Consider the following 11,205-nt stretch of genomic DNA (forward strand, 5'->3'; position numbering starts at 1 on the left):
AGGTGGGACGGGAAGGGGTCTTGTCTAGGGTCCCCGTTGTGCTAAGGGCCTGAGCCTCCCCACCAAGGGGGCCCCTCCAGCCCCACCCGCTCCGGAGGCCCCTGAAGAAACCATGACAACAGTACAGCAGTTTATTGACCAGACTTAGCAGCAAGAACACAGTGAAGGTGGGGCCTGTACAATCCAGCCTGGCCGGGGGCGGGGGTCTGGCTCCTTAGAGCCAGTATTGGGGACCCCCGCATCTCTCCCCCGCACCCTCCTGGAGCCCAGCCTCAGGCCTGCTCTGGGCCCCTCCTGAGGTGAGGGACAGCAGGAAGGCCAGGTCCCAGAGGGGCTCAGAAGGCGGGTGGCGCCCAGCGAGGACCAGTGCCGGGTTCATGCCTGCCCCGGCAGCTGGCAGGGAGGCAATTCGTGCAGGGCAGGCAGCGAGGGTGTGCGGGCGGATGGCCAGGCTCACCACACAGAGCACTTGTGGGCAGGGTTCATGGGCGAGTCCTTGGGGCAATGGAAGGCCCGGCCAAACTCCTCGAACTGGGACACGCTGCCCAGCACCCTGGGGCAGGAGGAGAGACCCACCTGGAGGGGGTCCCAGCTGCCCCTTCCCCTTCCCGCCTGATCCCACCCCAGACACAAGGAGGGGATGGGGCGCAGGCGGGCAGGCAGGCGTACCTGTAGTGCTCAGGTGCATGCTTGTCGGTCAGCACCTGCAGGTAGATGGACTGTGACCGCCGCTTGATGCACCAGTTCTGGGCCCCGTGGTGGGGGAAGGAAGGAGAGGGAAAGAAGCAGCCAAGGAGTCCGTTGAGCAAGCCCTGCAAACCTTCCCGGCAGCACACTGGGCCCTGCTGCCTGAGCAGAACCCATGGGACCACCGCCTCCCAGGGCTGGCACCCACGAGGACAGGCTGACAGCTGTCCCCATCCCCACCACCTCCCACCCGCCCCCACCTGGCCCACCTGGGCAAAGGCAATGAAGAAGAGCTGGTTGTGCGTGTACTTGAGCCGGTGCAGCGGGTGCTCTGGGCCGTGCTCCCGCACCCACTTCTGATAGGCCTGGGGGTGACAGTGTGGAGCTGCGGTGCCCCAGGGTGGTGACCTGACTCAGCCTCCACCCAGTCAGCCCCTCACCGGCCCCTGAGCCCTGGGCATCCTGCCTCCCAACTTCCCTGAGCTGTGCTCCTTCCCAGGAGGGCTAACGGCAGGCAGCCCTCACCCCCTCCAGGCAGCCCTCCATGCTCTCCCAGAAAGGCAGCCTGGGAATCCCTCCTTTTTCCGTGGCCCCCCTGCCAATCACAGGCCCCGCCCCTCCCGGGCCAGATCTCCGAGGGCTGGGAAGGCAGGGGTGCCTATGTCCCTAGTTGCGTCCTTATCATCCCCACCCTCCCCCCACGGAATGAAGGGCCAGGCAGGGGCAGCTCACATAATAGGCCAGCTTGAGGCCACCCATGTCCGCGATGTTCTCACCAAGGGTGTGCTTTCCGTTCACCTGCCGAGAGCGGAAGAGGCCCGGGCTGTCTGCAGTCCACTGGCCTTGCCGCCCTGGGCCCTGCCCACCCTCTTTCCTTTTCCCAGAGGGTTTACATGGCTCTGAACGCTTTGTGCCCCATGTCCCAGGAGTCTGTGAGAACTTGTTCATGCGCCCCAGTGAGTGTGTGCAAGACCCTGGCATACGGGGATCCCCGGGTGGCTTAGTGGTTTAGCGCCTGCCTTCGGCCCAGGGCGTGACCCCGGAGTCCCGGGATCGAGTCCCACATCAGGCTCCCTGCATGCTCCTCCCTCTACCTGTGTCTCTGCCTCTCTTTCTCTGTGTTTCTCATCAATAAATAAAATCTTTAAAAAAAAAAAAAAAAACTCGGGCATGCGTACAGGGACCCAGGCACACGTGTGTGCACACGAGTGTGCATGCCCCTAGTTGGTGCCCAGCTGGGCCTGGAGGGGAGCAAAGAGGTCTCACCCGCTGGTTGTAGACGGTGAAATTGTCGTACAGGTGGACGATGCACTCCGCCTTGCGCAGGAAGCGGCTGTAGGAAGCCTCCGTCCACCAGTGCAACAGATTGCCCGAGCGGTCGTACTGGCCCCCTGTGGGCAGTGGGGGGGGTGGCTAAGGCTGACCCTCATCCCCAAAACCCCTCCCCCATCTACCCATTGGCCAGTGGGGACAGAAGGGCTGCAGGGTCTCACATCAGCCCGTCACCACTCTGCCCCCCCGCTGCCTGTCCTTCCCCTCCCACAACACCCCCTCTGCCACCGCGGGCCTCACCCCAGTCGTCATAGCCATGGGTCAGCTCGTGTCCGATGATGGTGCCAATGCCCCCGTAGTTCAGAGACCTGGGCCCAGGGCAGCAGCGTCAGGCCCAGCCTCGCCCACCTCCTGGTTGCTGCATGCTGCTGCCCAGGCCCCGGGAGGCCCCAGGCAGGCCAACCACAGTGGCCCGGGGAGGCCATACCCGTGTCCTCCCAGTCCTGGGGCAGTTATGCCTCAGGTTCCTCATGCAATACGTAAAAGGGGCAGTGATGCCTTTGCAACTACTTTTTAGGAAACGATCCCTAACAGAGCTGCGATAGGGGAAGAGACCGAGTTGGAGGAAGACAGGAAGGAAACTGAGGCAGCCCACTTGGGACCTGGCCTGTTTCCTCATCACTAGGGTCACTCCACTTTTGAAACACCTGATGAAGCCTCAAACCGGGAAAGGAGGAACTCAGGACGAAGAGAAAGAAGAGGAGGGGAGGGGAGGGGAGGGGAGGGGAGGGGAGGGGAGAAGAGAGAAGAGAAGAGAAGAGAAGAGAAGAGAAGAGAAGAGAAGAGAAGAGAAGAGAAGAGAAGAGAAGAGGAAGAAGAAGAGAGGAAAGATGAAAAGCTACACAGTTTTCTAAATAACCAAGGCTGACCTAAGGCTATGGGGACCCAGGGTGGTGGCCGTGGTGACTGCTGGGCCCAGCCCGGGGCAGGACACCCTGAGCAGCGTTCATGCAGCCCCAGACGATGGCCGGGCTCTGGCCAGGCGGGGCACTCACTGCGGGAAGTCCGGGTCGTAGAGCGTGGGCTGCAGAATGCCTGCGGGGAACACTGCGCAGAGGGCAGGGTCAGAGGAACCCTGCCTGAAGGGCCCCCCCGACCCACCCCGTGCGGAACATGCCCCCTTACCCATCTGGTTCTTGTTGGGTAGGTAGTAGGCATTGAGGGCCTGCGGTGGGAGCAGCCACCTGTGCAGGGAGGTGGGGGTCAGCTAGGGGCCCGCACTCGCTCCCCCACCACCCCCACCTCCCACGTGCGCTCCTTGAAGGAGCTCAGACTGTAGCCATGTCCTGTCCCACCCCCACCACCTCGGAGTCCCCCAATCACCCCCCAACACCTGCACCGCCGGCTTTGAGGCCGTCTGCCCCACCAGCCACCTGGCCCCGGCAAGGAGCCTCTCTGCCCCGCCCGCCACCCTCCCTGACTCCCCCAGCTCTGGGCCAGGCACCCACGTGGACTTGTCCACCTCCTGCCGGATTTTCTTGACTGAGAGCTGGATGCTGAAGCGGATGCTGTTCAAGATGTTCTTGAAGTAGGTCTTCTCGTGGACCTCGAACTGCACAGGGGATGGGCAGCTCTCAACGGCAAGCCAGGGATATAAATGCCCAGACCAGGGCTGTGCAGGCCCCATGTCCGCCCAGAGGCCATCAGCCGAGGGCCATGACTCCTTCTCTGTGGTGGTGCTGGGCCTCCCTGGGGGTCTTGACCAAGGGAGTGCAGCCCAGCCGGTCAGGCAGGGCAGGGCCAGGGGGAGACCCACCTCGTACTCCTTGTCCACAGCCTCGGGTTTGAGCAGGAAGTCCGGGTAGCCCACCATCACCATCATGTACTGGAGCTGTGGGCGAGAGGATGGCAAGAGTGGGCCAGGGCCTTGGGAGACGGCCCCCCAGCCCCAAGGGAGAAAGCTCTAGGCCTAGAAGTGGGCTCTAGGACAGGGGGGACCAGCCCAGGTGATGACAACTCCACAAGGGGCATCTTTGCCTCTTCTGCTACCCCAGCCTGGCACACAGCAGGCATTCAGTGTTTGTGGAACCTACGAACGGGGACAGGGTCCACTTCACCTTGGCCCGAGCAGCTGCCTTGGTCTCGGCATCCATCCAGTCCAGCTCCTCCAGGCGCCGGCCCAAGATGAACTTGATGTCTTCCACAAGCTGCTGTACCTGCAGGGTCAAGAGCCAGGAATGACGAGGTTGACCCTTGACGAGAGGTACCACTAATTCAGTATCACTTCCTTGTCCTAAGGCTGGGTGCTGAGCACTGAGGGGAGCCCTCCCAGGTGGGGATCCAGGCCCTGTACCCCCAACCAGAAGCTCATAGTCTGAAAGCAAACTGCTCCAGCAATGATCACCTACATTCCTAAGGCACACCTACTGAGCATGGCGGGGAAGGGGGGGCAGGAGCCTGAGGGGGAAGCCCTCCTGGGGCTGATAGACCAGGTAGGCTTCCTGGGGGAGGTTCCCTGGTGAGAAGTAGTCTGGAGACTCAGAGAGGGCTGAGCCCCTGTCTGCAAGGGGATCTGTGGGACTCCCCATTCTCAGACCAAGGCCATGGGAGGACTCTGCCCAGCCCAGCACCCACACCCAACACCCAAGCCCAGGGCAGCCTGACCTTGGCCTTGCTGGCAGCTGAGAAGTGCTCATGTACAAAGAGAGCTCCAAGTGCCATGCCAAAGTGGCGGTTGGCCTGGCCCAGGCAGACACGGGCCAGCTCCTGTGGCTTGTCACTGCCCTCCATCTCACGGGCCAGCTCGTGCAGTGCTTCTCGGAATGGCGGTGACAGGTGCTCACTCAGGACCACCACTACACGCCACACCAGGTAGTTGTGCAGGATCCTGAGGGCCAGGTGAGACAGCTGGGTGTCCAGACAAGCTCGTGTGCAAGGGCCACCCAAGGGCACCACCCCATCCTACTCCAGACCCTCCAGGCTGGGATTAGACCTAACACCCACAAAGGAGTGAGGATCATTTGTGTACATGGAGGCGGAAGCAGGAGTGGCCTGAGCCCTGGGCAGGGAAAAAGGCTGGGCCCACACGTAGGACACACCTCTGGCCACCTAGCAGAGTGCCAGTGCTGACTTGAGACAGGGTAGGACAATGCGCACTCCAGGTGACTATCTGCCCCACGCCTGGCCTTGAGAGGTGCTCTGCTCCTCCCCAAGGTGGGCAGAGATCAGGGAAGCTCTTCCCTAGGTGGCCCCTCTAAAGTCTGGACTCACTCAGCCTCACTATCCCCAGATGAGCAAACTGCACCTCAGGAAGCTCACAAACCCTGCCCAGGGGCCCAGGGAGCAGGTGAGAGCCTCGTCTGAATCTAGGGATCTGGACTCCTATTCCAGTGCTCTTCACATGCCTCCCCAGTGTGGCCACAGGACAGAAGTGAAAACGGGAATTCAAAACTCACCCAGCAAACATGTAGAGGGTGCAGGGGAGGGGCCCCGAGGTGCAGGTGTGCAGGGGTGGGTGAATGGCCGCTGTACCTGCGGGGTGTGGAGCGGATGAGCTGGGACACCTGCTGCATGTAGTCTGTGGCCAACAGCACCACCTCCTCATCCTCTGAGAAGTCCTCCTGGAAGATCTGGTCCAGCAGCCACTTCCACTGCAGCTGTCGTGGGTAGAGGACAGTAGGACTGGGTGTAGCAGGGACCACAGAGAACAGGAGGGAGTCCGAGAGAGACACAGGAGGACACAGGAATCCATGGCCATGGAAGGCCTCGCCTGGCCCTGAGAAAGGGACAGGCCGGGAGCCCCAAGATCCGTACCCCCCATCATGGTGGTCTGCACTCACATGGGGGGTGATCTTCTGCAACTGCCCCAGCGTCACCTTGTTGTACATGGAGCTGACATCTCGCCGGAGGTCGTCGTACTCTGACACTGTGATCTGGGGGTGGAGATGAGAGTTGACCCCCCCCCCCCCGCCCCCGCCTATTCCCCTCCCCCAAGCCCATGGCTGTGCCCTTGCTCACGTTGGCCAGCCGCTGCTCCAGCTGCAGGATCTCCTGCGCCTTCTGCTCCACGGCATCGGCTCCCAGGAGGCTGAGCAGGCGCTCCATGAACACCCGGTACGCTGCCAGGATCTGCACCCAGAGGGGACATTTCACGGGTGGGGTCAGTGGCAGGCCCTAGTCCCTCTCTCCTGGAGCCCCAGGCCTTCTCTGCAATCCCAGCCCATGCCCCCACACCTTCTCACTCTCCTCATCCTGAGCTAAGTACAGGGTCCTCTCCGGCAGAGTGAGCCCATCCTGGTCAATCTGGGGAGAAGGAGGGGGTCAGAGGTCAGCGATCAGAGGTCACCATGCCAGGTTCCTGCAAACAGACTGAAGTTCTGTCCAAATGGCCAACCAGGGGATGTGCCAGATGTCCACCGTCACAAGCCGCAGGAGCACAAATACACTACCCCTGCCTCCATCCAGAGAAGCTGTTAGAAGCCCCCACGGCTACGGTGGCAGGAACACTGGGAGGCGGCGGGGAGCCCGAACCCCCATCCTTCCTCCCGGAAGCCTTCACCATCCCCACCTATGAAGGGCACTCGAGAGGGCCACGCGGAGCGCTGGGGCCACTGGCACGCTGGCCCGCCCCAGCCCATTGGCACACCCCTCGTTCCGTGCGTTCCGTGCTCTCGCGGCGGCCGCCGGATGGGGAAATTGCGGCTCCCGCGGCTCCACTAAACACCGCAATTACTCGAGGGAAATTACTTGCGGCCTCCTCCCGCGCGATGCCGGTGCGCGCTCCCCCTCCCCGCCCGCCCCGATGCACGGTGGCCCAGCGCGGGGTGCGCGCTCCCCCTCTCCACCCCGATGCACGGGGGTGCGCGCTCCCCCTCCCCGCCCCGATGCACGGTGGCCCAGTGCGGGGGGCCGTGCTCCCCCTCCCCGCCCCATGCACGGTGGCCCAGCGCGGGGGGCCGTGCTCCCCCTCCCCGCCCCGATGCACGGGGGTGCGCGCTCCCCCTCCCCGCCCCGATGCACGGGGGGCCGTGCTCCCCCCTCCCCGCCCGATGCACGGTGGCCCAGTGCGGGGGGCCGTGCTCCCCCTCCCCGCCCCGATGCACGGGGGGCCGTGCTCCCCCCTCCCCGCCCCATGCCCGGTGGCCCAGCGCGGGGGGTGCGCGTGCCGGGCCGCGGCGCCCCTCCCTCCCGGTCCGGGCCCCGGGGTCACCGCGGAGGGGACGCACTCACGCGGATGACGTAGCGCGAGGAGTTCCTGTCGTCCAGGCTGACGGTGAGCGAGAAGAGCGCGGCGGCGCTGTACACGCCCTGGGCCTTGTAGAGCAGCCGGTTGAGGTCCCAGCGCGCCGCGGCCCCCGGGCGCTCGCCGCCGCCGCCGCCGCCGCCGCCGCCGCCCAGGTCCCAGCCCCCGCAGTCCTCGATGACTTCGAGCATGGGCCGCGGGCCGAGCCGCTCGATCTCGCGCATGTCGAGGCACGAGCGGAAGAAGGCGCGCACCTTGCGCTGGGCCGCCCCGCCGGGCCCGCCCCCGGGCCGCGCCAGCAGGCGCCGCAGCCGCTCCTCGTTCTGCTCCCCGATGGCCGCGATGGTGCCGTAGGTGAGCTTGTCGTCGGGGATGGCGTGGCGCCGCAGCCAGCCGCCGCACGCGAAGGAGTAGAAGTCCTGGCACGGGTCTATGCTGGCGTCCAGGTTGGCGGCCAGGAAGCGGGCGGCGCGCGCGAAGGCCTTGCGCTCGGGGCAGCCCTCGGAGCAGCCGCCGCCGCCCGCCGGGCCCGGGCCCAGGTACTTGAGCGCCAGCATAGCGGCCAGGATGGCGCAGAGGCCGGCGGCGAACACCAGCCCCGACAGCAGGCACACCTCGCGCCGGTTCCAGCGCGGCAGCCCCGCCCGGGCCCCGGAGGCGCCGCGCCCCGCGCCCCGCGGGAAGCCGGGCGGCAGCGAGGCCCCGCGCGCGCCCCCCGCGCCGCACCGGCTCACGTATTTGACCTCCTGGAACTCGTCGTAGTGCGCGGTCATCGAGTACGGGGTCTCCATGCTGCGGCCGCCGCCGCCGCGCAGCCCTCGGCGATCTCAGCTACGCGCCCGCCGCGCCGCCGGCCTCCGGGCGGGCCTCCGCATGGCTCCGGGCCGCGGCTGCGGGGGGGCGGCGCGGGTCAGAGAGGCGCGGGCCCGACGGGGCTCACGGGCAGCACGCGGAGGGGCGCAGGCCTGGGGCCGGGGCCCGGCCTCCGTGGGCGCCCGAGAGTGGGGCAAGCGGGAGGCCCCGGGGCGCCACCAGCTCCCGCACGCGCCGCGGCGTCCCCCGACCTGCCTCCTGCCGCCCCGCGCCCGGGTGCCACGGGAGGCCGCTGCGACGCGGGAGGGGCGCGGGGCGCGGGGCGCGGGCGGCGCGTCCGTAGGAGGCTCTCCGCGGAGGCCGGCCTCCCCTCGCACTGCCCCGCTCGCCTGCGACCCGCTACGGCCAGGCCGGGTGGGGGAGGGGGAAACGGAGGCTGGGGAGGGAGGCGCGGCCAAGGGCGAGTCTACGCCGGCCCAGGAGCCGCGCTGGAACCAGACGCTAGGGAAAGCGGCTAAAGAACCAAACTTTGTCCTTGCGGATGTCCGTAGGGCCACCCCCAGCGCCGTCCTCTGTTCAAGGGCCAGGATGCCCGCCAGCCCCGTCCCCAGGCGGCGCGCTCCGGCCGACCCCGGGCCGTGGACAAACCCCCGACGGCCCTGAAAACCTGGAAGCGGTTCCGTCCCCCGCCCCTCCGCCCCCGCCCAGGGCCGCTCCCGGCTCCAACAGGTTTTCCCCAGAACCCAAACTTGGGCGAAGTTTCACCCCCGCGCGCCCCAAGGTCCGGGCGCGGAGCCTCGGGAGCCTCGGGCGCTTCGCCGCGCAGCCCGCGGAGCCGGAGAGCCGAGCCCGGGAGTCGCAGCCGCAGCCGGAGCCGGAGCCGGAGCCGGTGCTGCGAGGACGCAGACAAAGCCCGGAGGCTCGGCGCGGCGGCGGCGGCGGATGTGGCTGCGATGGTGGCGGCGGCGGCCTCGGATGCCACTTACCCGGCAGGTGCGCGCCCGGGCCGAGCGGGAACGGAGCGGGCCGAGCCCGGGCCGGAGCGGAGCGGAGCGGAGCCGGGCGGGCAGCAGCTGTCTCCGTGCGCCCGCCGCCGCCTCTGCTGCCGCGCCGCCCGCTGGCCCCGAGGGAGGGGGCGCGCCGGCGGCTCCACCCTCCTCCGCCCGCCCCCCGCGCCCCCTCCTCCTTCCACCCTCCATCCCCGCTACCTGGCAGCTCGGGGGCGGAGACGGCGGCGGCGGGACCCGCTCCCGAGGGGCTGGCGGGGCTCCGGGATCGGGGATCCCAGATGCAGCCGCGTCCCGGGAAGAGCGGGGCGCCCGCTACTCCCGGGAAAGGGTTCCCCTCTGATCTGATGCCCGCACTAGGCGCCGCCGACCAGCCCACCTGCAAAGGGCTCGAGCTGAGCCTCGGAGCCTCGTGGATTGTCCCAGCCGCGCCCACAGGACCGGAGCGCCGCCCGGGGACGGCCCCCCCAAGGCCGTGGGGTGCGCTCACACAGCGCGGACGCTCGCCGCTCGCGCCTGGCAGAGCAGCCTTCAGTAAACGGGCGTCGGGGCCTCCCCTCTAGCCCCTGCCCTTGGCCAGCCCTCCCGAGGGCGTCTGGGGATTTGGGGAAGGCTGGCCTTCACCTCGGTGGAGGGAGAGCTTCGGAGGCCACTGCAGGAAGGGGCATGGGGCTGAGACTGCACCCCACCCCCAAACCTTGGTTGGCCTCGGCGCCCCCCTGCTCCGGAAGCCCCTGATCTGGGAGAGAAAAAAGGACTAAGGAGTAATGCAAGAGCCTCCCCCCGCCCGGGACCGGGAGGGACGAAGGGGGGGATGCCTGCCTGCCTGCCTGCCCTGCAGCCCTGGTCCTCAGAGTGCAGGCCTCAGGGCCCACGTATAAGGACCGGTGTAGGGGTCAGGGTGGGGGCGCCTCTGAATTTATTCACCGGCTACCTTCTAACCAGACAACTTGCTCTTTCCGTGTGCGACCTCCCCCTCCCCAGCCCCCAGCCCCTGAGGCAGGGCGCACTTCTCCCTGGCTCACCCCCCTGTACCTGCAGGGCTGGGCCATGTGGGGCACAGGGACTTCGGGGCTTCTTAGACCAGTGCTACTGTTTCTGGAGTCTCTGCTCTCTTGGTCTTGTCCTTCCCACCCTCTCGGCTTCCTGTGTCCCTAGCAGGGGACCCCACAAGGCACCAGTGCTCCCAGGCCTGCCAGTTCCACATGTGGGGGACAGGCCTAACCGATGAGACAGCCCAAGGGCTGCCATGGAGCCCCCGCTGGTAAAAACCACAACCAGGCAGGGGTTCAAAGGACCCATCACCGCGTCCCCTCCCTGGGGCTCTTCAGCAGCCTGGCCCCGAGTGGCCACCTCTGCCCCCATCCTGCGTCTCCTGTGTCTGTCCCTCTGTCCATCTTGATGCCACTGCTCGGGAGACTCTCTGCCTCCACCTCCAGCCATTTCAGGTCCTCCCCGGCCCCACGCGTTCTTCTTGGGTCCAATTAATTCCACCAAGGAGAGGTGGAATTATGTAAAATGTGGTGATTCCGTAAGGGAGGAGGGGAGGGCAGGGCGGTGGCAAAGTGGCTCTTTGTGCTTTTAATCTGCATTTTTTCCCCTCAACGTTCCGTCTCCAGGAGGATAATTTTCCAGCCTTTTCAGGCCCTGATTGGTATCATTTCTCCAGCAATGACAGCTTTTATTTTCCCTGAAATGAATGCCGTGAAATTTCCAAGAAATATAAAAATGGATATTGTCTCAGGGAGCCGACTCTCTTCCGACAGAAAGGCACAAAGGCAAACGGGCTTCCCTGGGGACCCTGCTGTTCCAGCCACTAGGGGGTGGGGGACCCAAGCCCTCAGCCCCTCCTCCCTCCGGGGTCAGCTGCAGGAACCCTCCGGGCCATCCCTCTCCAGGGCTCCCAGCTGCCATTGATCTGTTCTCCTGTCTCCCCCCAACTCTCAGCCTGGCCGCCCTAGCTGCCTGCCTCGCTCCATCCCGCCAGCTCTGTGCAGCAGCTCACCCCCCCCCCCCCCGCCCCTGGCAGGACAGCCCAGTAACCAGGGCCCACCAGAGTGGCCCGGGGATTGGGCCCATGAGCACCCAGTCCTGCACCCCCTAGACAGTCCGCCTTTAGAGAGCGACCAGGTCCTTTGCTCCTTCCTTCTCAGAAAGAAAAGCTGAGCCCAGGTGGGGAGGACG

General features: G+C 66.3%; 1 protein-coding gene across 2 annotated transcripts; it reads right to left on the reverse strand.

Moving 5' to 3' along the window:
- Positions 1-117: 117 nt before the first annotated feature.
- On the reverse strand, positions 118-8,035 carry ECEL1 (endothelin converting enzyme like 1). 2 transcript variants are annotated; one of them, XM_025463439.2, is made up of 17 exons: positions 7,189-8,035; positions 6,193-6,261; positions 5,977-6,087; positions 5,799-5,891; positions 5,491-5,615; positions 4,624-4,846; positions 4,077-4,175; positions 3,776-3,850; positions 3,468-3,571; positions 3,145-3,203; positions 3,015-3,066; positions 2,260-2,327; positions 1,954-2,078; positions 1,420-1,485; positions 957-1,072; positions 670-746; positions 118-553 (listed from the first exon to the last, which is right to left on the reverse strand). In XM_025463439.2, exons 1-16 carry the CDS (start codon positions 7,990-7,992, stop codon positions 698-700), a joined length of 2,238 nt encoding a protein of 745 aa, XP_025319224.1. In that variant the 5' UTR covers positions 7,993-8,035; the 3' UTR covers positions 118-553; positions 670-697. The 2 variants fall into 2 exon arrangements, with proteins under 2 accessions (XP_025319224.1, XP_025319223.1); XM_025463438.3 differs by having other exon boundaries at positions 957-1,052; positions 7,189-8,025.
- Between the last annotated feature and the right edge of the window lie 3,170 nt (positions 8,036-11,205).

This window comes from Canis lupus, chromosome 25 (assembly GCF_003254725.2).
Source record: "Canis lupus dingo isolate Sandy chromosome 25, ASM325472v2, whole genome shotgun sequence".
Lineage (NCBI taxonomy): Eukaryota > Metazoa > Chordata > Mammalia > Carnivora > Canidae > Canis > Canis lupus.

Coding starts and splice junctions, on each gene's coding strand:
- ECEL1 (XM_025463438.3), bottom strand. CDS start 7,992: ATGGAGACCCCGTACTCGATGACCGCGCACTACGACGAGTTCCAGGAG. Junction 6,088..6,192: donor AGGATGAGGAGAGTGAGAAG/GTGTGGGGGCAT, acceptor CTCTGGGTGCAG/ATCCTGGCAGCGTACCGGGT. Junction 747..956: donor TCTTCATTGCCTTTGCCCAG/GTGGGCCAGGTG, acceptor CACGGGGCCCAG/AACTGGTGCATCAAGCGGCG.